Below are 26968 nucleotides of genomic sequence, written 5' to 3'. Positions count from 1 at the left end.
AGTTTTGCTGCTATTTCTGCACAAACCTGGGCTGAACACCCCAGTTAGGTCCAGTTGCTGCTTGGTCTTCAGTTGTTACACTTCCTTAATATCACTCATTTTGACACGAGGAGGTGATTTCAGACAGTTCCATTCTGACCATCCCCCCACAGTCCTACAAGGACCACCTTATCCCCCCCCCCACCAAGGGAAAAGGAACGTGCTCAGGAGGCTTTTGAGACCCAGAGAGGCAACAGAGACCTTGAGTGAAAACCCTGAATTTAATGTGACACTGGGGGCAGGCCCATCCCTCCCTTTCTACCACCCACCCATCAGGCCTGTTGTGAGTTGGGTGAGGGCTGCCCCCAGTCTCCGTCCTGCGGCTCTGGGTACCATCCTGTGCTCAGTCAGCCTCCTGGGCCTGTCTCTCTGTGAATCTCCTGTGGGACATAGGGAGAAGACATTGTGTGGGCTTTGTCATAGTAGTTCTGTAATTAGCTTCCTTCTCCAACCTGCCCCTTCCTACCCATTGTCCTCGAAGCCCCTCACCTTCTTGCGTATTCGTATAGTGCTTGTTTGCGCTCCTGTAGGCTCTCCTGCCGGGCCCAGGAGGATTTGGCAAATGTTAGGGCTGTGGGCTGAGGGGTCACCGGGCCAGAGCTGGGAAACTGAGGTGATCACAATGTCAGAGGGCTTGCGAAGTCATCATCATTAAACACGCATCGAATGCCTACTTTGCAAGAGAGGCACTGGGCTAGGGTCTCAGGATCAAAAAAGAGACATCAGGGATAGGGAGTATGTAGAGTGCCCCATCCCACCCCAAGTCTTGGATCGGACCATTTCCTGGGTCTCACCTGGGGGGCAGAGGCTGCGGGATGGGACTGGGTCCCCTCAGTGATGTCTTCAGGCATGAAAGCTACAGCCCCCTCAAGCAGATTGGTGATGGTCAAGTCTACGCAGCCAGTCCTGGCTGGGGAGAAGGGAAGGAGGAAAGGGGATCTGTTGCGCTGTTCATCCTTTTCCCTCACCACCCATTTGTCCTCTCTGTCCCTGTCTTCTTTTGTGAGGCTACCCTTTCCCATACCCAGGTCTCTCTGGATGACGACCAGTGGCACATGGGGTAAAACCTCCTTGACTCTCTGAGCCAGAGTTGCCAGCTGCACATCAGGAGAAGGGCCCGGGGAGGGAGGGAAAGAAGATTGGGCTGCAAAAAAGAAATCCGAAATATGGTGAATGGAGAATGAGTAGGAAGGAGAGTCTGACTAGTACAGGAATAGGGAAGAAATCATAATAGGCTGGGAAAAAAACGAAAAGCTTTGTGTACAGCGACCACACACCTGACTGGGGGCGCAATCTAGGATGTCTTTGCCGCTTCATGTGCTCTGCTTTGTCTGCTGGAGTGAGTCGTGTTCCTGTCTGGCCCAATTTTTTGGCCACCAGCTAGGAAGAATTGGAAGGTTGGAAATGTCAAGGTTTCAAGCCTTCCTCCCCGTCTAAGGAGAGACCCCACCTCCAGCCTGCTTCTGTATGCTACCACCTGTTGTACACGGAAGGCAAACTCCTCATTCCCCTCTCCCAGCTGGCGATGAACAGGACGGAGCCACCTGAAAAAAACAATCAGGGCTATGTTGAGGGCAGCTGGGGCAGTCACCCTCTTCCCCACTTTGATTCCTCTTTTCATGGAACTATGGTGGTGAGGGTGGGGAGAGAATAAATACTTTGTACTGCCTCTGTGTTGGAAACTTGATATTAAAAAGATCTGCAAATGGATAGGGCAGAGGCAACTACTTCCTTGATCTTGAGGTGAGCTTTTCCCAGCCACCAAAAAGTGAAGACAATTAATACCTTACTTGATACACCGTGAAAGGAACAAACAGTGACCACAGCAGTTCTGAGACCCAGGAGGCATCTGACACTGTCTGAGGGGAAAGCACGAAGTGAGGTCTAAGTCAGGCCGGGACTGGGAAGCTTCATCCCAAAGCCCCGGGGAGTCCCTATCCAAGACACACTCACCACAGAGACTAGAGGTCTCTGGACTTGCAGGGTAAGAGGCTGTACCACATCCTGGATAGAAAATGGCCAGGAACTAGAAGAGGGAAGAGAGAATAGGACGGGATTTCAGCCAGTCCAGTTAGTAGCTCATATCTAACTTAAAACAGAAAACTGTCAAACTGTGTACCAAGTAGATGAATGAGGAATATAGGGATTCAGGGGAAGGAACCAAAAGTGGACAGAAAGGAACTAGAAATGGAGGGGGTAGGGCTGAAGAAGTGTGAAAAACCCAAGGGCCCCCCACGCCTGACCACCTACCCAGTCAGAGTCAAATACCTGTGTTCGTTCACCCACCTGAAGCGCAGGAGCCCCTCCCGGCCATTGGTGGCCTCTTCCTCTGGGAATAGCAGCAGAGGGGTAGGGGGAAGCCTCGTGGAAGCACAGAATCTCTTGAGTGACTCCACCAACTCCCCCCGCCCATCCATCTCCATGAAGCCCCGAGACCAGCATACAAAGCTGGGAGGACTATTGAGTAGAGGCTGGGAACAGGGAAGAGAGAAAGCAAGAAGAATGTTGGGAAGTGATAAAAACTGACATCTGGGGTAGAGAAGCGGGGTTAGCGTTAAGGCGCAGTATCTCGTGGTCCCCAAGGGAAGCCCGGGCGGGCAGAGGGAAGCCTTATGTTGGGCCCCAGGGAACTGCCCGTGGCACTCTCGGCTTCGCCCCCCACTCACGGTACTACAGCTGGTGAGCAGGTTGACTATGTTGTGGTCGAAAGGTGTCACGTGGTTGGAAATGAGGACCCTGACGCGGTGATCCCGGAGTTCGGAGTCCTCCTGCCGGGCCACGAGCCCTAGCACCGCACACATGGTCCGTACCACGAACCTGGGGACGCAGGCAGTGCTGACTGCACGGCCGTCGGCCCGGCCCAGCCTTGACCCTCCCCGAGCTCCCGGGTCGGAACCTGCGAAGGACGCTGTCTGGCAGCGCGCAGCTGACCAGGAAGACGTGGATCCCAAGAAAGAGGCGCAGGACAAGGAGACAGAACCCGACGGGCGCGTAGAGCAGCAGCGCTAGGAGCAGGAAGCCGTCACCCGGGAGCCTGGGGGCAAGAGGTGGGGTGATCGGGCGGCCGAAGGCCGAGTGGACGCGGGAGCCGGCCTCTTCCCGCCGGGAGTCTTACCGGTGCGAGTCAAAGAGCCGCTCCGGCCCCGGTGCCGGGGGAGGTTCCATCGCGGCTGCTTTAGGGGTGTTTGGTCACTGCCGCCATCTTCGTGCCCCGCCGCAGGGGCTTCTGGGAAGGAGGAGTCTTCCGGCGTGGGCCTCGGGTGCCAGGACCCGAAATCCTGAGGCGCCCCGGAAGGGCTAGCGGCCCCAGCATGCCTCGCGGGCCCTTGGGACACCTCAGTGCTCGCGTCCCTCAGAGACCACAATTCCCGGCATTCACGGGGCGGGGGCGGAGTCGGCCTCCCGGAATAATCCGGGTCCCGGCGTGCACTTCTAGAGGACTTCAGGTACCAGCGTGCCACGCGTCCCACGGTCCGCCAGCTCACGTCCATCCAGGGCGCCGCCTCTGTGTAGGGCGGGCGAGGAGGCAGCCGAGGCGGAGCTGATGGCTGCACTGAGGGCGGGGCGGGGTGCAGGCTGGAGACTCTGGGGATGGCGGGCTTTGGGGGGGGTTCGCTGGGGGAAGGGACCCCTGTTGACCCCTGACCTCCGGGCCCTACTGATGTCAGGAACTCCTGATCCTCGGGCCCTAATGACTTATGGGACTTCCAGGCTCCGGGTCCGGTTGTCTGTAGGGGTCCCTGGACCACGGACATGCCTGACGTCCGGGATTTCGGATTCCCGAGCACGGCTGACTGCGGGGACCCCAAGTCCCCAGACCCGGGAGAACTCAGGGAACCCTGGAGCCCGTCCGCGCGTGTGGCTAGCGGTGGCACTGGGCGCTGGAGGAGCAGTGCTGCTGTTGTTGTGGGGCGGGGGTCGGGGTTCCCCGGCTGTCCTTGCCTCTGTCCTTGGCTCGCCACCCACCTCTCCCCGGAGCCAGTACAACTTCATCGCAGACGTGGTGGAGAAGACGGCACCTGCCGTGGTTTATATCGAGATCTTGGGCCGGTAACGGTGGGGTAGTTCTGGAGGCACCGAAGCCGCGGGCAAGAGGGCGGGCGAGCAGGAGGGGTACGAGCTCCTCACCGTGCCTTCCCCCTATCCCAGGCACCCTTTCTCAGGCCGCGAAGTGCCTATCTCGAATGGCTCAGGATTCGTGGTGGCTGCTGACGGGCTCATCGTTACCAACGCCCATGTAGTAGCTGATCGGCGCCGAGTCCGTGTGAGGCTGCCTAGCGGCGACACGTATGAGGCCATGGTCACAGCTGTGGATCCCGTGGCAGACATCGCCACGCTGAGGATTCAGACCAAGGTGGGGATCCGAGCAGGCCGGGTCTGGTTGGGGCTGTTTGCTTGCATCGCCAGGTGACAGGTCCCTTGTACCCATTCTCCCGTAGGAACCTCTCCCCACACTGCCCCTGGGACGCTCAGCGGATGTCCGGCAAGGGGAGTTTGTTGTTGCCATGGGAAGTCCGTTTGCACTGCAGAACACGATCACATCTGGCATTGTCAGCTCTGCTCAGCGTCCAGCCAGAGACCTAGGCCTCCCCCAAACCAATGTGGAATACATCCAGACTGATGCAGCTATTGATGTGCGTCCTGATATGAGAGAATTGACAGTCTAGGTTGGGGGAGGGGTATAGACTGTGTGGTGCAGGCACCAAGTGGGAGAGACGGTGGATGAGCCTATATATTCAGGTTGAGCTACAAAAATGTGGCCACTCATTCATAGGCTGGGAAAAGAATTTGGAGAAAATGCCTACATCCTGGTTATGCCCCCAGGCATAAGAATCCCTGGATCTTTTCCATATTTTCTCCTTGTCCTGCAGTTTGGAAATTCTGGAGGTCCCCTGGTTAACTTGGTGAGTGGGTCATCCTTTCCAAGAATCCCTGCCCAGGTCAGTGTGGGTCGGGGTGGGTTTTCCCTAATTCAATGATGTTTGGTCAAGTTTCTGAACAGTCCCTTGTTGGCTACCTCCCAGAACCCAACCAGATCTCCTAAACTCCCCAACACTCCCTGCTACTCTTGTTCAGGTACCCCCATCTCCAACTATTTGTTTGGGCTAGGGAACAGTGGGCTCTGTCCCTGCAGGATGGGGAGGTGATCGGGGTGAATACCATGAAGGTCACAGCTGGAATCTCCTTTGCCATCCCTTCTGATCGCCTTCGAGAGTTTCTGCATCGTGGGGAAAAGAAGAGTGAGCCTGGCTTAAGTTGTGGGAAGGGCATTCATGGGGCCTTGCTGGAGAGGGGTGTATTGGGAGGAGAGGGAGGGGAAGGAAGAATGTAGCTGGGTGGGGCTCATTTTTCTCTTTATCATAGATTCCTGGTTTGGAATCAGTGGGTCCCAGCGCCGATACATTGGGGTGATGATGTTGACCTTGACTCCCAGGTATGAGCTTTAAGGATAATGACACATAGGACCATCAGTGTACTCAGTCGTGTGCATTTGCCACTTCATTTGAGCTTTGTTCTCAATTCTGTGTTTATCTGTGGTGAATTGCCTCACACTTGGAGCTATCCGAAGAGCTGTCCTCTCTTGTCATCTTGACTTTCTCATCACGCTGCATTTTGCACACCTGCCACCAGATTGATTTCATCCTATTACTGCTTTGATTTAAAACCTTCAATCTGTTAACCTGGTGTTTAGGGGCCATTTTCCATTTGTCTCCAATTCAACCTTCCTGACCTGGCTTCTTAACATGAATGTATTCTGTTTCAGCCAACCTGATTTCCTACTCCCAGGTTTTTATTTTTGTTGTTTTTGTTTTATATATTTAAATATCAGACCCATCCTTCTAGGCTCAGCTTCAGTTCTACTCCCTCCTTAAAGCTTCTCTTAGGATTTTAGAATGAGATTCGTGCTATTGATTTAACACTGTGTCATTTGGAATTAGGTAACTTTTGTATACACGTCCCACTTCCTAACTACTAGAAGGCAGAAAATGAATTGACTATCTGGAGTACCTAGTGCATACAATTGTCAGTGTGTTGACGAGAGATTTGAGGTGAACCTGAGATGGAGAGGGCATCTTGGTGTGGATAACAGGGTGGTCTGTGTCTTTCCAGCATCCTTGCTGAACTACAGCTTCGAGAACCAAGCTTTCCTGATGTTCAGCACGGCGTGCTCATCCATAAAGTTATCCTGGACTCCCCTGCACACCGGTGAGGGAGACACTGCACTGAGGTGGGGGGCGGAGACACGCATGTACCCTTGAACTGGGGTATCTATTCCCTCCTTTCTCTCTGTCCACCTTTCGCCATAGGGCTGGTCTGCGGCCGGGCGATGTGATCTTGGCCATTGGGGAGCAGTTGGTACAAAATGCTGAAGATATTTATGAAGCTGTTCGAACCCAATCCCAGCTGGCAGTGCGGATCCGGCGGGGACCGGAAACATTGACCTTATATGTGACCCCTGAAGTCACAGAATGAATGGATCAGCAAGAGTATTAGGCTGTTGCTCTGATTTCCACTTTGCTTTCTTGGCCTAGGCTCTGAGGGCACCTGGACAGAGGATTAAATGAACCAGTGTGGGGGGCAGGTCCCTTCAACCACCAGCACCAATCCCTGGGCTCCGAGGAATCACAAAAACACTTTTTATATAAAATAAAATTATACCTAGCAACATGTTATAGTCAAAAATGAGGGGGCAGGCGCTGATCTTCTTCCCCACACAAAGGCTAGAGGTAAAGCTGTATACTCCTGAACTGGGGAGATACTGCAGCTGACCATTCTGACCTCCCTCTTCAAGAGAATGAGCTGCTGCTGCTTTCGTTCTGGCCAGTTAATCAGGTGCTGCTCTTTGTGGCCTGCTCAGCTCAGCGCTGGGCTTGGGAGCCAGGATTCCCCATGTGTGGCCACAGATCCAGACAGCTGGCCTAGGAAGGAGGGCGGTAACTTCTGCCTGACAGCTCCACATCCATAGCGCACACCGGCCGAGTGTGGCGGCCCTGCTGACATCAGGGGTTCCTTGGTAAGCTCCTGAGGTAATGGCAGCCTCAGACCCCCGCCATTAGGGGCCAGTGGTGGTTTGCAGAGGTGGGCGGTAGCACCTTAGACGATCTGGTTGCTGGTCTGGCCAGGGTAGCGCTCAAACCTCTTGTTGGCCTCTTCACTGAAGGCATCATCTGCAAGGTGAATGGGCAGTTTGGGCAGGAGAACAGACCCACTGAGGGGAAGCGGGGGTAGAGGTGGACAGGCTGGGGGCTCCGGAGGTCGGGGGGAATGCACAGCAACAAGAAGAGAATGAGGCCTTTCCCTCCCATCCCCCAGTCTTCCTGCTGCTCTGCCCACCAAATACCAAGGTGGCAGTTGTGCACCCAGATGCGGTGGCCGTCGTATTTGCAGTTACATTTCATCGCGTTGTTGGTGTAGTCACTCTCTGCCACTTCAAAATTGGGGTTGATGACCACCTGAGCGGGAGAAAGGCAACATGATCCAAAGGTGTCTTTAATAAATACTCCTCCCTCAACAGCAGGCCATCTCAAACCCCAGGCACCTGCAGAATGTAGTTTCCTGGCTTCACATCTGTGATGTCAATCCACTGACAGTCAATGTCATGCCGGTAGAGATCCCAGCAACCCACGGTGATGCCCTGCTCGCCAAAGTTGGCACACTCGTACCTCTTGGAGACATCTGAAGGGATTTGGCACGTGTCAGTGTGAGGCGAGGCTGTGGGCTGGAGATACTGTAGTCCATTCTAGGCCCCAACTCACCCTCCTGGCACTCGGTGTCTTCCAGACAGAAACTAGCTTTGTGGCCCTCAGCCACCTTGGTGCCGTTGGGGGTCAGGATATCATAGTGAGTGAAGATGTCCATACTGTGGTAATGCCTGTGGGGATAAGGGACAAGGGGACCCGTTTTCCTTCCTGCCCCCAGTAGGCTAACCCTGTCCCCAGTGGACTTGCCCTTCTCCTTAATCCTCTCACCCATGACACTCATGCCACACCCAGGAGTGGCGCCCAGCCTTGGGCCTGAAGTCAGCTCGGCCCAAGTTGTGAATCTGCGAGGAGAATCGGAGTAGACGCCGGTGGCCGTAAGGCCAGTTGGCCAAGTGGGCCGAGCGGGCCAGGCAGTTCTCTTCCGCAGCACAGTAGAGCATGTGCAGGGGCCGGTCCTCGATGTAGGCGGTCTCCTGCACCAGTGCTGAGTGCAGCAGCAAGTCGGATGCGGCTGCGCCAGGAGGGAGGGAAGGGCCGTGTTAACAGTCACTGCTGGGGCAGGGGCGCTGGGGGTGCTTCCAGCCTGTGGTGGGTGAGGCTGGTTTTCCAGATGGAAGGAGTACCCCTCCACCAGATTACAGCCTCTCGCTGAAAGGGGTGGCCCCGCACGCCCCTTCCCTAGATTGCTCTTCACTCACTCTCAGAACAGATGACTCCAGCCGTGAAGCGGGTTTCTGTTCTCTTGCAGGCGATGTGGGTGCCGTGATGAGCACATTGGTCCAGGGACAACTCGGCCCCTGTGCAGCGTACTCCACTCATCACTATCTCTGTTATGTTCCCCGAGTCCCAGTACCAGGTCTCCTGGGGACATGTGTAGGTGATTCTGTGAGGCCCCACTATCCAGCCTCCTGGGCCAAAGGACTCATTTCCACAGCCCTCTGCCCCAAATACCGGCTTGCCGCCCCTCCTTCCCACTCACCTGTAAGCCATGGTTGGCATAGCCTAGTCCAAGTTGCCTGCAGGCCACCATGGCCTCCAATGTCCCCCAGTCATCCCCACAGATGAGACCCCAGCGAAGGGATCCAGGTCCCCCTATTTGCACCTCGACTCGCCCCTCATATCGGCTGCGGCCCCCACTGAGTCGGATCTGTAGTGACAGAATGGAAGAGGTGGGAGAGCTTTTGGGGTGGGGTAGTGGGAGTCTCGCAGGCACGTGGCTGCAGGGTGATTCAGAGGCACATGAAAGGCTAGCAGGGAGCTGCAGGAGGGCAGGGGCCTGGCGCAGTGGGCTAGGGGCCATCACACTGCAGAGTGTGACCAGGAATGGACAGGACGGGAGACGCCTAACCACGGTGGAAAGCGTGACTGACCTTGGTCTCTAATCCAGTGTAGGGTAGGTTGCATCGCACCGCGGCATCCTGGACGTGGGAACAGTCCTCAGCTGTGATGTTCTTGTGGGGGCACTTCCAGAGGGAGGGTTCCTGTCCGGAGCACCGAACTTCACTCAAATGGATGGCACCCATGCCTAGGGTCAGAGGTCAAAGATCATGAGGTTGTAATTGGCCCTTCGCTGTCTGCCCAGGGCTCTCCTTTTTCCCAAGGATTGTGCTCCCCAGGAGTGTGGCCCTCCTCCTTCCCTGTCCCTTCCACCTTCGTCCCCCTCACCCTGCCCCATGCGGGCGCCACGCAGAGCCTCTCGAGCCGTCCCGAAGCCCAGTTCCCGACACACCACGCTGGCTGCGTGTAGGTCCCACTTGCGGTCACAGACTGTGCCCCATGTGCCAGCCTTCAGGACTTCTACCCGGCCTTCTCCAGGGTGGGCCCCACCCTTTAGACGCATCCGGGCCTGTAGAGAAGAGAGACGCGTGTCCGTGGCCGTGAATGGGAACACCAGTGCAGAGAGGGCTGAGCAGACCTGGAGATGAATGAGACTCTGGTGGGAGGGGGCGTCTCGGGTCTGTGGCCCACCCCCTGGAAGGTTCCTCTCTGTCCTCAAAGGTCAGGGCTGTGCTTAGTCAGGGGTGACCAGGATAGGGGGGCTCTCCGCCTGGGGGGGAAGGTCACAGTCAGTGTCTCACACACCTCCCCCTGAGGCTTCGACTGTTGTTGCTTCTTCTGGCCACTGGACGCTGCGTAGAGAGGCCCTGGCACACAGCTCACCACCGCAGGGCCCCCCCCAGGGCACCTGGTAGTGTCATTGGCACGATAGAACTCCAAGAAGCAGAGGGAGAGGTGGGCCTCCGTGCCCACGCACGCCACCCCATGCAGACCAAAGGAGTGTTGCTGCCGCTGGGCCAGCAGCCTGGGGGGACAGGAGTGGGGAGCAGTAGAGTAAAACAATGCTCCGGCCTATTTGCCCACAACCCGCCTCCCGCTCCATGCCTCCACCACCCCCCAACTTCTCACGACCGCTTTATCCCTCTTCTCTCCTCTTCTCCGCTAGGTTGCCCTCCAGAGACAAAGGGGATGGTGAGTTTCCAGGCGGAAACAGCCTCGGTTACCCAGACAGAGGGTCCTTGGGGAACTGCTGCTGCAGAAGAACCCTATGGGCAGGTGACTAGTCTTGACTTGATTTGACAGAAACCTTGTTCCAAATGGTTTCAGGCTGCTAACCCTAACAGAGGCTGAAGCTGAGGCTGCTGTGCAAAGAGAATGGGAAGCTATGATTGCCCAGTGGGAAGAGACAGGCGGGAGGGGGCGGCTCACACAAACAGGAAGCCTGAATAGCCAGAGTGAGCAGCCCCTCCTATTGTGCTGACACGGGAATAACTGAATGAGTCAGGATGCAGAGGAGTGAGTAAGTCTTGGGTCTACATGACTCCTTAGAGGCCAGAGGGCCTTCCAGGCCAGAGGCTCTGCAGGCCCGAGAATGATGGGCAGTTATGGGAAACCAGATGACAGACACACGAAAGACGGGCATATGTAGGGATGAAGATGTATAAATGCAAGGCAGACAAAAGTTAGAGGGACCACAAGGCCAGAGAAGGAGAATGAATATGAACAACAGAATGGTAAAGACATCCCCAGGCCTGAGCCCCACTGTGAGGATTGAATGAGGCAGTCCGTGCTTCTGCAATTTAAACATAACAGAATGTTCTATAGCCACCCCAACAGGAAAATGGGAGTAAACCAGAGATGTTAAAACTTGGAAACACTGCAGGGAGATGCTTGAGAGAATGAGGAGACTTATTTATCGACACCAACGGAATGAGAGATTGCAGTGAGGGGTGTGACAAGAGCAATACATTCTTCCCAGAACAGCTGGTTTAAGCCCAGCAGGGAAGGGAATCAGCTAAGGCCTGGTATTGGTAGAGTGGACCTGGGAGGTCGGTTTGGCAGTGAATTATTGCGGTCATGTGCCCCATCACTTGATGTCAGAGGAAGGAAGGAATACGACGACTGGAAGCCATTGGCCAGGAAGACACAGAGAGGAGGAAACATTTATAACCACAGCAGACAAAGGAAGCCTGGAGACTTGGCAGAATACCTTTGGAAGCTCAGGATAAGTGGATTCTGATGCTCAAAGAGATCAGGTACTCTCCCAAAGTCCTGTTTGGCTGAAAATAAAAGTCAAAGGGGGCCATCACAGGAAAAAGACATCTCTCTTCTGAACTCCCTCCTCCCCTCTCCCCACAACTAACAAAGTAGAAAGGGCAGTGTGCACTCTAATGTGGGGGTCTGGGAAGGCCAGAGTATGACCATGTTGGGCAGAGATGACCCTAAGCTAAAAGGCACTACAAGAACACCCCCAAATTCCAAGCTCCTTTGAAGCCGCTAGAGGGAGGAGCTGGGGAATGAGGGGTACCAGGGGACCACTGGGTGATCCCAGAACGTGCTGAAGACAGGAGGGGCTAATAGAAAGGGATGAATTCTCTGCACCCCCACCACTGCTGAAGAAGTTATCAGGGAGACTCGGCATGTGCAAACGGCCTTTGGAAGCCTCGTGAGATGTAATCACGGGGATTGGAAGCTTTCCACTTCCTTAGGTTATAGAGAAACCCAGGAGGAAAATTATGGAACTGGGAGCCTAATTGTGTCAGCTGGGCCAGAGAGGAAGGGGCTGTCAATCTGATTCTGCCGAACGTTATCTCCAAGCCAGTAGCACTTATTTTTAAACGTTAATCCAATAAGGGTAGGATAGGAACACTGATCACATAGAGAAACAACTTCTTGGAGAGGCAAGTGTGGCATCTGAAGGACAAAAGTGCCAGAGTATCTACTAGAATTCACGGGGGGAAGATAAATGAGCATGTGGAACAAGGATGAACTCATATAGAGATTTTCAAAAATCCTGTGATAAGCATAATTCCCCAGAGACCAACATAAGGGCCTTACTTTACGTTTCAGTGAATCATCTGGAAGGTGGCATGCAATGGCTGCTGCTGCCTCTCCACCTCTTGGTGGAAGCCTCTCGGACCCCTTCCTGACCATAGCCCGAAGCCCGGACTCACCACTAGGTGCTCCCTCTCCTCTCCACCCAGCCTGAACTTTATTTACCTCTTGATTGGCCCCCTGCCCACTCGGGGTTTGGGTTTGACTTTACGCTTGGTGATTGGTCTGAAAAAAGGAGAAAGAAGTTAGTGGAGGTAGTGGTTAGGTCCATGGCCCAGGAAAGGCAGAGCGTGGCTTTTCAGTTTCTGGGAAGGATCCTTTATGCAGACTGTGTAAAGAAGGGGGAAAGTGAAGGCGGCCCAGGTTGCCACACACACTGACGGCAGCAAACCACTGAACTGCATTTTAGGATCTCATGCTGCTCTCTGGATTCGGCAACAGTGATGAGAAATCTAGTTATGTCAGTCCAGGTGGGTGACGGGAGAGGAGATAAGAGGAAAGTTAAGGCAGCAGAGAGAATGGGAATGTGGGTGAATTAAGGGAGGTGCAGACTGGGGGGAGGGGAAGAAGCACGCAGGTGGCGGAGGCTGGGTCCAGACTATCTGCGGGCAAGATAAGGATGAGGAGGCTCTCCCTCAGCCATTCCTACATCACTTCCTCCTTGTGCTTCCTCAGATCAAAACTTGCCCGTTCCCACGCCTGCCCCCCACCCTGCCCTGCCATTTTCCAGTCATGTCCTTAATTCACCAGCTTGGGTTTGGGGATGGACATGGATAGGCTGCCTTCCATCCATCCACCTCCTGGGGCCACAGGGGCGAGCAGGAGGTCCCAGGGCTCTTGCCCCATTACCTTCCAAGGGGCTTGGGGCGTCGGGCCGAAGCTTTGGCTGCTCGCTTCCTCAACTTTCTGTGAGGATAAGATAATAGCAGAGTCAGGATCAGTCTTGAACCAAATGGGAAAGGCTGGTGCAGCTAGGACCAGGGGAAAGGTTTCTTTTTCAACAGTCAGCAGGTTCCTGGTGGCAGGATGTTACACCATCAGATACTCCCAAGGCTCTACACTTCACAGCTGTGTGGCTTCATAAGCACATGACCAGGCGGGTGAACAGCAGTGAAGGCCGTGGGCTCCGGACTGATAGATGGGTTAGGCTAAGACAGGTAGGGGTGAGAACTCTTCGGTCGATATTAAGGCTGATCTGAACCTGAGCGGAGAGCTCAGGGGGAGGGTGGAAGCAGAAGGGTGTTAGGATTGTTAGGGTTGTCAGACGGACCAGGGAGGAGAAAGAACTGGTCTTATCACGCCTAGGGAGGATAACTGTCTTTTTATTCTTGGATGCTCTCTGGCTTCTGGCATTTCCAGGTCTGAGGCCAGTGAACCAAGACCAAGGACCAAGGCTAGAATATCCAAGGACGTTAACTTGGTTTGACTGCGGAATCTGAGGCTGGGCTGCTGAGGATGACAGCACCTTTCCTGCCCAAGTTAAATGCCATATGCTTTAGTCATTCACAGATTGAGCTCATCTCCCAAACTTACTTCCAGGGAAATAAGTTCTGAAACCTTATTTCTTTTTAATTGGCCTAAATATGTGACCTATTTTATTCTTCAAGAGGTTGCCTTAAGTCTAATGTCTAGAAACTAGGTCTGTTTCTCCTCTCCTTCTTCCTTTGATTGCAAGACTTTAATTCTGTCCCCTCATTGTCCTTCCAACTATGTATGGCTGAATGCAGGTCTTGTCTGTGTGTTTTTACAAGTTTATGGAATTCCCTCTTATCAGCTTAGTTATCCTTTCTTTGAACATGTCCTATTTGGATGTTCTTTGTTTCTCCTGAGGAGTCTTATTTGGATGTAGTATACAGTATGCAGATACATCGGATTTTAATATATAGATTCTAAATAGGGCTGAAGCTGTATGGTGTTCCCTGCCCTGGCTTCTTCCTAAGGATGTACTTAGTTGGTCTTTCTGCTAAAACATCCAATATGTCTGAAATTCCTAGCCAAGAGTCCCATACGAATACTTTTATTTTTAATTTTTCCATAAGATAAAAGTAAAACTCTCCAACTTGGCATTAAAAGTGTTCCACTTTCTGGCCTTTATTCATTCAGCTCTTTCTTCTGCTATTTCTTAGTATAATAAACAATCTACTCTATCAACTGTCTTTCCAAATATATCCTGTTAATTATCATCTCTGTTGGGTCAACGATTTCCACATGCTAAATCCAGTTTGTTTCTCAGCCCTTATTTTTCTAGACCCATAAGCAGCACTGATTCAGTGGGCCACTCCCTCCTCCTTGAAGCACTTTACTGGCTTCCTGGCCACCACACTCAGCTGGTTTTCTTTCTACCCACCTCACTATTTGCATTTCACCTTATCTTCCTGACCTCATAATGTTTAAGCTCCCCATGATTCAGTCCTTGGACTTTTTTTTTTTTCTTCTTCTTCTATTTCCACTCACTCCCTTGGTGTTTTAGGACTTTAAATACTTTTATTCAACTGAACTCTAGAAGCACATACCCAATTGCCTACTCAGTGGAAAGTTAAGGCAGGAGAGAGAATGGGAATGTGGGTCACCATTTCAATGTCTTAAAGAACCTCAGATTTAACAGATCCAAAAACAAGTTCCTAATATACACCCCCTCCCCCCGCATCCCTATACAAAACATGTTCCATCCACTGTCTTCCTTACCAAACGAGGCCAACTCCATCTTCAGCTTAGGCCAAAAACCTTGGAATGATCCCTAATTCCTCTCCTTCTCTCACACCACATTGAATCCATCAGCAAATCCTGTTGGTTCTACCCTCAACTATACACAGAATTTGATCATTTTTTGCTATGTTCACTGGTCACCACGATCTCTTACTTTCTTAACCTGACTTTGAAGAGACGATAAAGCTCCTACTAGTCTCCCCTGCCTTGCTGATTCTACTGTATCCCTTACAGTCTATTTTTTTTTTTAAGGAGGGCGCAGCTCACAGTGACCCATGCGGGAATCGAACCGGCAACCTTGGTGTTATTAACACCACGCTCTAACCAACTGAGCTAACTGGCCACCCCCGACCCCCACAGTCTATTCTTAATAAAGCAGCCAAAAACAAAAAACAAAACTACAAAAAAAACCTTACAAAATGTAAGTCAGATGTCATACTTCTGCTCAAAACCTTATCTCACACAGAGTAAAAGCTAGTCTCCCAAATGGCACTACTTGATCTGGTTCACTCTTTCCTCCTATATCACATTTATCATTTTCTTCCTTGTTCACTCAGCTCCAGCCCAAGTGGCCTCCGGGAGTGTGACAAGAATGCCTTCTCCACTCCCCTGCCACACACACACACACACACACACACTTCCCAGGATCTTTTCATTTATGATCCCTCTTCCTGAAAATGCTGGTCTAGATTTCTGCATAGCTTGTGCCTTCACCTCCTTTAAGTCTTTTCTCAAATGATGCTTTCTCAAAGAGGCCTTCGCTGACCACTCTATTTAAAACTGCAATCCCACTACCATTTCCTAACCCATTCCCTGCTTTATTTTTAACAATTATACTCTTTGTCATTCTTACATTTTGTAATTTTACTCATTTTCTAATTCTTCCCTAGTCCATGAGATCAGGGATTTTTGTCTGTTTTGTTCACTGTTGAATCCCTAGTATCTACAACAGTCCCTGGTACATGGGAATGTAAGCACTAAATAAATAAATAAAGAACAAATCTCTATGCCTTTGTTCATGCTATCTTCACTTGAAATGCTCGCTATTTAAATCGTATTCATTTTTCAGAACCTGGTGTTTTGATTAGGAAACAGAAAGAACATACAAAGAGAAAGAAATATAGCCCAAGACAGGTAATAGTAGAGGAGCATAGCACATAGATGTTTTAAAATAGTTTGCATCTCTGGACCCGACAGTGTATTCCTTGGGGCTGAAAGAACTTTCAGATGTGTCTCAGAGCCAAGACAAGGACAATTTGAGCAAGTATGGAAAAGACTGGAGGTTGGATAATATATTAACTTCCAAAATGAAGAAAAAGGATTCCTCAACCTCTAGATAAGTAACATTCTAGAATAAGTTATTAAACAGAAAGTTTGTGAACATCAAGGAAAAAACATGGTGATCCTTAGAAACCTAAATGGATTTCAGTAGAATTTAGCTCAGTCAAACCACCATGATTTCCTTTTTTTGATAAGATTACTAAATCAGAAGGCTGGAAAATGGCTGTGAACATAGCATGTCTGTATTTTAGCAAAGACTAACAAAATCACCCATGATTTCATTATAGATAAGATGGTGAAATGTTGGCTACATCATTGTAGTGTTCAGTTTGTTCCCAATTGGTTGAAAAAATAGTTCACAACTAATGGTTAAAGGATTGATGTAAATCTGGAGGAAAGTTTCATAAGAGTGAGGTTTTGGTTTTAAACATTTCAATATTTTCAGTAGTCACTCTGATCCCAGAAGGCGTAGCTATCATGTTTATCTGCCAGAGGAGTCTGGGAGGGATGAGAAATGGAAAATTATGTGAAGATTAAATCTCATGGGATCATCGTGGCTTTTAAAATGTTTTTTAAATGATGTAGCAAACTAATAGGGTAAATTCAACATAGATTTAGGTTCAAACAGGCTGCTCTTTCAGGATCAAGGATAAAAGAAGACCTGACTGTTTTCGGTGATTACAAGTTCACTATGAGCCGTGGGATGCTGCCTCAACAGAAAGGTAATGCAAAATCGAGGCATGCTTTAATCAAAGCTGAGCACTTCTACTGTACCCTGCTCCGATCAGACCATCTTCGAAGTAGTATGACCAGGGGAAGGTCACCTAGATGTCAAGTCTTTCTGCAAAACTGATCTAAGGAAGAGCTGAAGAAAATAAGCATTTTTAGCCTGCAAAAGTAGATTATAGAGAGACTGTAAAGGTTTCCAAATTTGTCAAAATGACAAATTAGATTCCCCAGAGAAGCCAGATGCTGTAAGCACAGAGTCGGTCACCAGTGTGATTCGTTACTCTAGAAGCTGGCGCACACACCAGGGATCCCGAGCAGGTCCGGAGGGCCAGGCGCCTCTGCCTGAAGGATATTCTAGAAAACACGCCAAGGAGCCCTGAGGGCTCACGCGATCACAGACGCGCCTTGGGGGCGGCTGTCAGGGATTGGCCGTCCTGTGGGGAGGCGCCGCCTGGCGGGTGACTTCGGGCGTGTCACCGTCCTCAGGCCCTGGGCACCCAGCCCTGAGCAGGACACACCAGGCGCCGCCTCGGCAGGGCGCGTCCTCGCCCTCTCTGATCTTGGACCCGGGCTCTGGGCCGCACCGGCGCGGTGACCAAAACCGCCTACGGGACCGCTGCCGCTGGGCGTGGCCTTGCGACTGGGCTCGCGCCCCGGGCTGGGGACACGGCGCTACTCGCTGCCACTCGCCCCGCCCCGGACACTAGAGAACAGGAGCCTCACTGGGCCCCTTGCAGACCCGCCTGGGGGAGCCCTTCATGGTCCCACAACATTTCTCACCTCTCCAGCCTCGCACAGCCTCCCAGTTTTCCCACTATCCCAGAGCCCTGAGGACCCCGGGTGCCCGGACCCTCTCAGAGGTCTCTCAACGCCATTTTTTAAGGAGCACCTCTCCACCCCAGTTCGTTCCACCAGCGCCCACGTCCCTTCACCTGTAGAAAGCCGCGTTGACCCTCTTTTCGCTGGGGAAGCCCAGCATCCCACAGACCACGTGGCTGTTGTGGGAGCTCCAGCCTTTGTCACACACTTTCCACCAGCCATCGAGAAGCCTGACTTCAACCAGTCCCTCAGTCACTGGCAGGGGTCGCCTGCCCCGCCCAACCGCTGGTCGAAGTCGCACCTCCTCCACTTGCAGGTGATGCTCTACCTGGGGATGGGGCCACAAGCAGAAGGATTCCCAGTAGCACCATTTACATGTCCCGCCACCCTTAGGGAACTATGAGTGTGCTTGCCGCAAACCCAATGGCCAGAGGGGGCTGGAGCAGGCGGAGAGAGATGCAACGGACTCCCACAGTGGTGTATTGACTGGGGTGTGTGGGGGTGTGACTCTCCTGCAACCACAAGAGTGGAAGGACGTGCTGTGCCCTGAGAAATGATTAGGGGTGCTGAGGAAGGGGCACCTAACCGTCTGAAGCAGGAGGGAGCACCTCACAGGGGAAGTGGCATTGAAGGAAGGAAGGGGGCAAGTAAGAAGGGAGATATTCCGGGAGAGCCCAGGACATCCTGGAGACCAGGGGTGAAGTGGGAGAGGTTCCTGCCAGCTTTACTAACTTGAATGTTCATGTTAACACAAACCTGGACTTTACCGCATCTAGGGGCTCTATCATTTGCTCCCGCCCAGCCCGACCCCCCAGCCTCCTACCAACCCAAATTATCCCATGGGGCATATGGAATCCCCTACCTTCTAGTATCTCCTCTAAGCACGTACAATACCCCACAGCCCTCTCTGTGTGGCCATTCTGGGTGTTGTGAGTGTGTATGTGTGTGAGTGTGAGTGTGTGCGTGTGTGTGTGTGTGAGTGCTGCAGACCTCGATGACATTGGAGTCGGAGAAGCCAGGGAGGCGCTGGTCCTTGCAGATGACCCCGGCATCCTCATCATGGGTACAGTCACTGTTCCCCCAGCCCCGGGACGTACAGTCTGTAACACTCTGCTCAGTCCCACTGCAGCTCAGGTTGTCCAGCCAGATGCGGCCTGTGGAAGGGGAGAGGAGGGGACAGAGAGGTTTGGGGAGGTAGGATGAGGGGAGTGAAAGGATGTTGGGGTGAGTTAGCATGGAGGCCTCACACTAGGCCATGATGATCTCATTTTTCTGGTAAGATAATGGGTGGGGAAGGGACAGCAGACCCTGGAGGGAACAGGAATGGAGATAGGATTGATGGAGGGTTGGCGGTGATCTGGGGATACTCAGGAATTTGGTAAGGTGAATAAAAAACCCAAGAGTCAACATTGAAATCCTGCTCATTTCTTAACCATTCGATGATAGCTACAATTAATCAAGTACTTATTGTGCGTTAGCACTCTGTCATGTTGTATACTGTACATATGTGATCATTCGCAGAACAGAGCTGCCAGAAGATATTATTATCACTTTATATAAAGAAGTGGGGGTTCAGAGAAGTTAAGTAACTTGCCTAAGACCACACAGCCAGTACACTGGGGGCTTAGGGGTTTGAGCCATTTGTGAGACTTGGAAATCTAAGCTCTTTAACCTCAGCCTCACGTTCCCATGTGCTCACCCTGTGTGTGCTTCCACATTCCCCCTTGTTCTCTCTGCCTGGACCATACTGAAATGAGTACCACTAACTTCCTCTCAGAATTGGGTAGACCCAATTCAAAGGTTGTCTGTCTCAGCCATTGTGCAGGGACCCTGATACATACATATCCTGACAGGCCTTCCCCAGCTTCTCCTGGGACACTTACCTCCTGCCCCACCAGGCCGATGGAACCATCACAAATTCCTTGTGACTCTATGATTTTCCCTCACCAGGTCTGATTCAATCCTTTGATGTCATCCAGAAAAATCCCTCAGTCACATGACTGTCCTCATATTTGAAGACAACCATTATGTGATTGCTATCCAAAGCTTTTTCTTTTCATTTCAAAAATCCCTGGTTTCTTCAACTATTTCTCCTTGAAACTTGGCTTCAGATCTTTCACATGTGGGTAGCTCTCCTCTGAGAATCCATTTTCTACTGTCTGTCTTAAAATGTAGCATCTACAAATGACACTTTATTCCAGAAGTGGTCTAGCCAGTGGGAATTGGGGTATCAGCTGCAGACTGCAGCAGCCTCTGTCCATCAACCCCATTGTGGGCTCAGACAGTGCAAACACCCCCAGGCCTCAGCGGGAATTGCTCCTAAGCTTCTACTATCCACATTCATACTTGCCCTAGTCAGTTCCAGCTTGTTGGTTTCAGCTCTGGCCTATAATCTGACTTTGTCAGCTGTAGTATCTGTGATTCTTTCTAGCTTTGGGACATCCATACCTCATTTACTTGGTGTCAGCTTCCCATGGAAGTAGTTGTACTTGAACCGTATAGGGCTGACTGTATCAGAACTGTCCTTGTACGTGGCTTTGTACAGTCATGTTTTGGCAGCAAAAATGAACTTAGATGTTATCTAGTCTTTTGGCACATGGGGCATCTGAGGCTCAGAGAAGGCACTGAACAGCCTAAGGTCACACAGCTCTGAGAAGTAACTATGTTGGCTGGTTTGTCACCAATGGGTTTACTTGACACTATTTTTGTTGTCCTATGTCCCTGTGGCTGTGCCATCCTGATGTTCTCTCTCCCTGCACTTAGGTCACACTTATGCAATACCTAGGCCATGTCTGGAGCATTGCTCACCTGTTCCAGGGCCATATTTGGCGCTGTGGGTCCAGCCTGTGGCCTCTGTGAAGCCCAGCTCCCGGCAGAGGACATGGGCAGCCTGCAGCGTGAAGTCATCATCACAGATGGTGCCCCATTCACCAGCTCGCTGTATCTCCACACGGCCCTCGAAGGGTTTCCTGGGGAAGCCGACCAGCCGGAACCGCAGCCCCTGGCTCCCGGCCCTCTTCTCAGGGGCCGTGGATGGGGATGGAGATCCCAGGCAGGAGCTGCACAGCAGGCACAGCAGCAGCCCCCATGGGCTCCACTGCCAGACACTGACAGGTCGCATTGCAGGAAAAGCCTGCGTGCCCCAGAGAGAGAGTGTGTGTGAGAGAAACTGAGATTGAGCCAGACCCAGGTCCCAGGGAGAGGTCATGAGAGGAAAAGAGACAGAGTAAGAGCTGTGACAGAGAGAAAGAGAGGGACCCAGAGACTAAGAGAGACTGAGAAGAAACACACACTAAATAGGGGCTGAAATTAATGAGAAGCAGATTGAGACTCAGATTGGAGAGGGGGATAGAGAAGGAGAGGGAGAGAGAAAGAGGAGAGGGAGAGAGAGAGGGCAAAGGAGAGGATGGCAGAGAAAGAGGGAGGGTAGGAGGGAGGTGGAGAAAGAGGGAGCGACGGCGGGAGGGAGTGGAGAGAGAGAGAGAGAGACTCGCCCTCTCTTTTGTAAAGAGTAATACTCTCACTATAAGTTATGTGTCACAATGACCTTCCCTAGTTCTGACATCCTCACCTCCATTACCCCCACTCTCCAATCCATGAGACTCAGAGATCAAAAGACAGTGATTAGAGACCAAGAGTCAGAAAAAGGTTGAGATAAAGGGGTAGAGATTGAGCAAGAGATACACAAAGAAGAAGACCCAGACAGACAGGATGTGAGAGGAAGGGAATGAAAGGGGGCCAAACACAGAGAGACAGCAAAGAGAAAGAGAATATTGAAGATGGACAGAAGGTGATCGGGAGAGAGCCACACACACTGAGTTGGGGAGCGACCCAGAAAGGCAAGCAACAGGTGAGGAGGAGAGGGACCCACAGGAGCCAAGAAGCAGAGGCAGTTGGGACCCAGATGAGCCCATTCAGCCAGTAAGAGGGAGGACAGACAGCTACTGATTGTGGTGAGAGGCAGGCAAGGGGATCTTGGAGACCCTTGGATCTAGGGTCCCCTGAATGGGAGCCAAGCCCAGAGTCCTATCCGGACAGATTCTGAGGCAGAGACCAGAATGCATGGAGAGCCAGCCAGCTGTACACTGGACCCAGCACACAGGCCCTCACATGTCCTGCAGGGTCAAGGTGCCCAGGAGGACCAGGCCTCAAGCTGGGTAGGGGGGATGGGGTGGGATTGCCCAAGCCTCCTGCCAACATCACCACCACTGTCACCGGGCAACCGGAGGCCAGGGCACCCTCAGCTCCTCAGCCAAGGCCTGCCCCCTGTCTGAGGCTGAGAACAGACCCTCTACTGCAAGCCCCCGCAACATGCTTCCCCTGACTCAGACAAACAACCCAACAGGGCAGCTTTGTTCTGGGGACATTTTGGATTGGGGGCCCAGGGGTAGGGCTTCACCGAGGAGTCCCCAGCCTTAGGGCCCTCCCTGCCGCCCTATTCGGAAAACCCTGCAGGGCCCCCTCCCCCCAAGTATCTGTGTCCTCTCTCCACTCTTCTCGTCTCACTCTTCTTTGACAATAATAAAACGCTCAGCTGGTGGACTTCCCCTCACTCCATCCCACATCACCCATTTGCCCTGGTCCCTCCACCATCCTCTCTATCCGAAACTCCCTTTGCTCCCGCCGGCAGCTTGACTCCCCTACCTTTGGCTGAGCCGGGGGCCCTTGGGGCTGGAAGAAGATTCCTGGTCCTGGAGATCAGTTCTGGGACTTCCAAAAAAAAAAAAAAAAAAAGCTCGGCCAGGGAAGACTGGACACCCCCTCCCCTTCGTCCCTCCCACGTCCCCTTGAGCCCTCCCACATTCCGCCTTCTCCCTGGATTCCTCCCAGGCCAGTTCCCTCCTCTTGGACCTCCCCTCCCTGGTGGAGCAAGCTGGCTGCAGTCGTTCCATCTCCCCCGACTCTCGTGTCCCCCGCCCCCTGCACCTCCTGGCTGGCTCAATGAAGCTTTCTTTTCCCGCGGGTTGGAGGACAGGCAGCTGCTGTCAGGGAGCTGGACAAGCTAGAGGCCACTGGGCCGCACACCGGCCCGGGAGGCGGCCCCTGTGGCGGCGGGAGGCCGCGGCTCAGCTCGGGACTACGGGAACCCTTCCAGTCCTCAGCCCCCAGCCCTTCCCCCAAAGTCCCAGGCACCACCGAGAGTAAACAGCCGGGCTGGGGGCGGGTCCGGTCGGAGGGCGGGAACGGAGGCCCTGAGGGCCCACGGGGCCCCTGTGGGTGCCCGTCGGCATTTTCGAAGTGATGTCACGGCCTTCACTTTGATGTCACGTTGAGCATATGACTTGTACGAAGCGCCCAAGCCCAGGCGCCAGGAGCCCTCTGGCCGAAACCGAGAGGTTTCTTTTAGTGAAGACACTTGTGCACGTCCCAGGACTGTGGGTAGGGGCCTGGAGGGGGTGCACCGCCCAGCTAATCTGGGGACCTCCTCTCCTTCCTTCTGTTTCCCTCCTTCCCTCATTACGGTCCGCAGGGTCGGGGCAAGGGGCGGGAACGCCTGGGTTGGACACGGCCCCGCCCCGCCCCGCCCCCGCCCCGCCCTCAGGCCTCAGGGCCAGGAAGCGCGGAAAGAACCGCCCGGGGCCATGGACGGGTCTGTGATGGAAGGGCCGCTCTTTTTGCAGAGTCAGCGTTTCGGTACCAAGGTAGTCGGGGGCAGGGGTACCGAACCCCATCAGAACTTAGGGGTGGGCGATAGGGCCCAGTAAGAGGGAGTAGGTGGGTTGCGGGTAGGAGCGCGGCGCCAGGAGCCGGGAGCCCTGAGACGCTCCCGCCGTCTGCCCGCCTTGGGGTACGCCCTCACTGGTCTTGGGGACATCCAGCGGCATACTTTTCGGGAAACTTCGTGCCCGTCAGGAAGCCTCAGACCCGAAAGCGGCCTCCGCTGGTCCCTCCTTTCCGTCGGGGCCGGCCGCCGGCTGTCGCCCGCTTCTTGCCCAGCGTCGCTTGCTCTCTCTCCTCAGAGGTGGAGGAAGACCTGGGCCGTGCTCTACCCGGCCAGCGCCCACGGCGTAGCGCGCCTCGAGTTCTTTGACCACAAAGGGTCGAGCTCTGGAGCGGGCCGAGGGGGCTCGCGCCGCCTGGACTGCAAGGTGATCCGTTTGGCCGAGTGTGTGAGCGTGGCGCCGGTGGCCGTGGAGAGTCCCCCGGAGCCTGGCGCCATCGCCTTCCGCCTGGACACTGCACAGCGCTCCCACCTGCTGGCGGCCGACGCGCCGTCCAGCGCCGCCTGGGTGCAAACGCTGTGCCTAAACGCCTTTCCGGTGAGCGGGCCGGGGCTGCCCACGAGGGGCTGGGGAGAGCCGCACTGGGCCCCAGAGGCGATGCGGCGTGGGGGTAGTTACAGAGGCAGAGGAACTGGGCTGGCCCAGGCCCTGGGGACCGCGTTGAGGGAATGATAGGGTCCTCAATACTCTCGTTCTCTTTATCCCAGAAAGGCAGCCGGCCTCTGGCGCCTGCCGAGAACCCACCCAAGCTTTCTGCCCTGGAGATGCTGGAGAACTCGCTGTATAGCCCCACCTGGGAAGGTAGCCGCCTGAGAAGCTGGGCAGGGGTGGGGTGGTGGAAAGGAAGGGTGCCCCTAGGAAGGGACTGATTAGGGGTCCAGAGACCCACGAGGAGGGAGGAAGTTCCTGAGAGCTGGTTTCCTAGTGAGTGCTGGGAGAACCACGCCCCCACCTCCTCGGGTGTCAGTCTAATTGTGTATCTCTTCCAGGATCCCAGTTCTGGGTCACTGTGCAGAGGACTGAAGCGGCGGATCGCTGTGGCCTGCATGGCTCCTATGTGCTGCGAGTGGAGACTGAGAGGCTGGCTCTCCTGACCGTGGGAGCTCAGAGTCAGATACTGGAGCCACTCCTCTCCTGGCCCTATACTCTGTTGCGTCGCTATGGAAGGGATAAGGTGCTGGGTTGGGGGTGTGTGTGTAGGATGGGGTTGCTGTCAGGGAGGATTGGCTTCCTGGGGCTGGGGCTGTGGATGGGGTGGGGGCAGGGCAGGAAGGTGGAAGCTCTGCCCTCTGGATAACCCTTGCCTAGTCTATGAGCCCACCTCCTTCCCAGCTAGTCTTGTCTTTGTAGGCCCCCTAACTAGTTAAGCCCTGTGATTTACCTCCCCTGATAGCTTCTGATAATGTGTTTCCCCCCATACTCTCTTCAGGTTATGTTCTCCTTTGAGGCTGGCCGCCGCTGCCCCTCTGGCCCTGGAACCTTCACCTTCCAGACGGCACAAGGAAATGACATATTTCAGGCAGTTGAGACAGCTATCCAGCTGCAGAAGACCCAGGGCAAGGCTGGTCAGGGGCAGGAGGTCCTCAGAGCTGACTCCCAAGAAGAAGTGGCAGAGGGGAAGCTGGCTTCCCTCCCTGGCACCCAGGAGCTCCCCGGCAGCCTTCCAGCCCTGTATGCTGAACCCTTAGACTCCCTGCGCATTCCTCCAGGTCCTTCCCAGGATTCCCTATATTCAGACCCCCTGGACAGCACCCCTGCACAGGCAGGGGAGGAGGCACAGTTAAAGAAAACTATCTATTGGGACTTGTATGAGCATGTGCAGCAGCAGTTACTGAAGACCAAGCTGAGAGACCCCAAAGAGGACCCCATCTATGATGAACCTGAGGGCCGGGCCCCGGCCGCTCTCCGGGGTCTTTATGATCTGCCTCAGGAGCCCAAGGATGCATGGTGGTGCCAGGCTCGGGCGAAGGAGGAGGGCTACGAGCTCCCCTACAACCCTGCCACTGACGACTATGCCGTGCCACCCCCTCGGAGCACGAAGCCCCTCCCAGCTCCCAAGCCCCAGGGCCTGGCCTTCCCTGAATCTGGTGCTGCAACTGGCAGTGGCAGCAAAGACCACAGCTTATCAGACACTGCCCTGTACAGCCAAGTCCAGAAGAGCAGGGCCTCAGGGAGCTGGGACTATGGGCTCCCTAGAACAGGGGCCGACAGGACTGGGGTCAAATCAGAAGGCTCCACATGAGAAGTAGGGCAACGCTGGGGTTGCTGATAGGAGGACCATGGGGATCAAAGAAACCTGTTAGAACCAGTGGAAACCAGAGGGCTGGAGGGCCTGTGTGAGAGTAGGGGACAGACGGATCAGGGGAGTCAAGGGAAAGATGAATCTCCAGAAGCTCTGGAAGTGAATCCCCAGAAGCTCTGGGACAGATGGCAGGGGCTCAGCATCCCTAAAGCATTCCCCCCAAAAGGAACGGACAGCTGCTGGACCAGGTCTATGGAAAGTGCTTGCTCAGAGTAGGAACAGTTGGAGGGGCCAGCTTGGAGGCTGTAGGGAGATGCTGGACTGCCTGGATCCTTTCCCCTGCATTGTCCTTTGCCAGAGATTTATTTTTAAAAAGTTTTATTCTCATTAAAGTCAGTTTGGGTTTAAGAGGTCTATGTGTGTGAATAGTCACAGGGGACACAGAGGCAGGGTGTGCTAGGTGGATATGGAAGGGATCAGGAGGAGAACCAGGAATGTGTTGGAGGCCTTGGAAGGAGGTAAGGGCCCCAGGGAGGGGAGCTGAGCAGGCGGCTGTTCAGAGCCTGGGTGGTCCATCTGGTCCACCTGGGCTTGACCCTATCTCTGTGACCCCAGGGGAGTTGTTTAACATCTACAACCTTCACTTCCCCTGCTGCCCCTTTGTAAACTGGGAAAACTTAGTAACAGGCTCTATGCCTCGGGTGTTTGTATGAAAGGAGTTAAATTTCTCAGGTACTTAGTGCAATTTGAAGCACAGAGTAAACATTCTATAAATGGTAGTTGTTACTCTGTAGGCTTCTGAGGAGGCTTTGCTGGCTGATGGGAAGGTAGGCAGGTGTGAGGAGAGTGGAATAGGAAGGGAATAAGTTTTTCACATCATCCTCTCCCCTGTTCTCAGCCGTATGACACCCCACCCCCATTTGCATGCAGGCACCAACCACTTTTCTGTTTGGAGTCTGAAGGGAACTACAGTGTGGTGGGTGTAGTGAGAGGGGCATGGATTTGGAATCAGGCTTGGATTTCAATCCTGCTTGTTTTTCATCAGCTCTGAAAACCACATCCTTGTCTCCTGAGCCCCAATTTCCTGAAGATCACCCAGCCTCATTCACCTGCTTAGGCAGAGCTACAAGGACAAATTCGGACCAGGAGTGATCCTAACCATGGGGTTAGCTCATTGGGTGTTTAATCTTCATCTGTGTTCACAGTGTCAGGTGACCCAAAAGAAAAAAACGAGTCCTTGCCTGGAGGAGGGAGAGGTCGGGTATGTCTCTTCTAGGCTGAGGAGTGGGCGGTGGCAGCACAGGACAGAGGAGGGGAAGCTCTGCTTCTGTTATGCAGAGCTCACCGAGGCCCAGGTGGACAGAAGGCAAGTGTGACCCCAACGCCATCGTGTG

At 53.6% G+C, this 26968-nt stretch overlaps 4 protein-coding genes and 1 non-coding gene across 17 annotated transcripts; 2 read left to right on the top strand and 3 right to left on the bottom strand.

Moving 5' to 3' along the window:
• Window positions 1-239: 239 nt before the first annotated feature.
• AUP1 (AUP1 lipid droplet regulating VLDL assembly factor) lies at window positions 240-3293 on the bottom strand. 5 transcript variants are annotated; one of them, XR_004424832.1, is made up of 12 exons: window positions 3155-3293; window positions 2936-3073; window positions 2706-2856; window positions 2326-2510; window positions 1993-2065; window positions 1825-1898; window positions 1517-1583; window positions 1317-1419; window positions 1064-1183; window positions 834-949; window positions 529-709; window positions 240-419 (listed from the first exon to the last, which is right to left on the bottom strand). XR_004424832.1 is itself a non-coding variant. In XM_033125052.1 (12 exons), exons 1-12 carry the CDS (start codon window positions 3202-3204, stop codon window positions 383-385), a joined length of 1233 nt encoding a protein of 410 aa, XP_032980943.1. In that variant the 5' UTR covers window positions 3205-3293; the 3' UTR covers window positions 240-382. The 5 variants fall into 5 exon arrangements, 4 of the variants coding, with proteins under 4 accessions (XP_032980943.1, XP_032980941.1, XP_032980942.1 ...); XM_033125052.1 differs by having other exon boundaries at window positions 529-647; XM_033125050.1 differs by having other exon boundaries at window positions 529-647; window positions 2326-2856.
• Window positions 2979-6880, top strand: HTRA2 (HtrA serine peptidase 2). Of its 2 annotated transcripts, none has more exons than XM_033125055.1 (8): window positions 2979-4089; window positions 4189-4393; window positions 4479-4673; window positions 4911-4943; window positions 5174-5279; window positions 5404-5473; window positions 6151-6246; window positions 6348-6880. In XM_033125055.1, the coding sequence occupies exons 1-8, from the start codon at window positions 3584-3586 to the stop codon at window positions 6511-6513; spliced, it is 1377 nt and encodes a 458-aa protein (XP_032980946.1). In that variant the 5' UTR covers window positions 2979-3583; the 3' UTR covers window positions 6514-6880. The 2 variants fall into 2 exon arrangements, with proteins under 2 accessions (XP_032980946.1, XP_032980945.1); XM_033125054.1 differs by having other exon boundaries at window positions 3562-4089; window positions 4911-4979; window positions 6348-6545.
• On the bottom strand, window positions 6664-23561 carry LOXL3 (lysyl oxidase like 3). Of its 7 annotated transcripts, none has more exons than XM_033125034.1 (17): window positions 23437-23561; window positions 22254-22319; window positions 20418-20742; window positions 18600-18763; window positions 17723-17937; window positions 12924-12980; window positions 12240-12299; window positions 9825-10044; window positions 9408-9588; window positions 9113-9267; window positions 8722-8889; window positions 8441-8603; window positions 8010-8253; window positions 7797-7912; window positions 7580-7716; window positions 7382-7493; window positions 6664-7208 (listed from the first exon to the last, which is right to left on the bottom strand). In XM_033125034.1, the coding sequence occupies exons 3-17, from the start codon at window positions 20728-20730 to the stop codon at window positions 7135-7137; spliced, it is 2379 nt and encodes a 792-aa protein (XP_032980925.1). In that variant the 5' UTR covers window positions 20731-20742; window positions 22254-22319; window positions 23437-23561; the 3' UTR covers window positions 6664-7134. The 7 variants fall into 7 exon arrangements, with proteins under 7 accessions (XP_032980925.1, XP_032980924.1, XP_032980927.1 ...); XM_033125033.1 differs by lacking the exon at window positions 23437-23561 and adding an exon at window positions 22536-23065; XM_033125036.1 differs by lacking the exons at window positions 12240-12299; window positions 23437-23561 and adding an exon at window positions 22536-23065.
• TRNAI-AAU (transfer RNA isoleucine (anticodon AAU)) lies at window positions 15050-15123 on the bottom strand. The gene has a single exon. It is a non-coding gene; the product is annotated as a tRNA-Ile (tRNA).
• On the top strand, window positions 23117-26947 carry DOK1 (docking protein 1). 2 transcript variants are annotated; one of them, XM_033125048.1, is made up of 5 exons: window positions 23117-23251; window positions 23570-23869; window positions 24040-24133; window positions 24322-24506; window positions 24762-26947. In XM_033125048.1, exons 1-5 carry the CDS (start codon window positions 23192-23194, stop codon window positions 25572-25574), a joined length of 1452 nt encoding a protein of 483 aa, XP_032980939.1. In that variant the 5' UTR covers window positions 23117-23191; the 3' UTR covers window positions 25575-26947. The 2 variants fall into 2 exon arrangements, with proteins under 2 accessions (XP_032980939.1, XP_032980940.1); XM_033125049.1 differs by having other exon boundaries at window positions 23160-23251; window positions 23572-23869; window positions 24044-24133.
• The last annotated feature ends 21 nt before the right edge of the window (window positions 26948-26968 follow it).

The sequence above is a fragment of the Rhinolophus ferrumequinum genome, chromosome 13 (assembly GCF_004115265.2).
Source record: "Rhinolophus ferrumequinum isolate MPI-CBG mRhiFer1 chromosome 13, mRhiFer1_v1.p, whole genome shotgun sequence".
Taxonomy (NCBI): Eukaryota; Metazoa; Chordata; class Mammalia; order Chiroptera; family Rhinolophidae; genus Rhinolophus; species Rhinolophus ferrumequinum.
The sequence above is the reverse complement of the archived record's forward strand: the minus strand, read 5'-3'. Positions and strand labels throughout refer to the sequence as shown.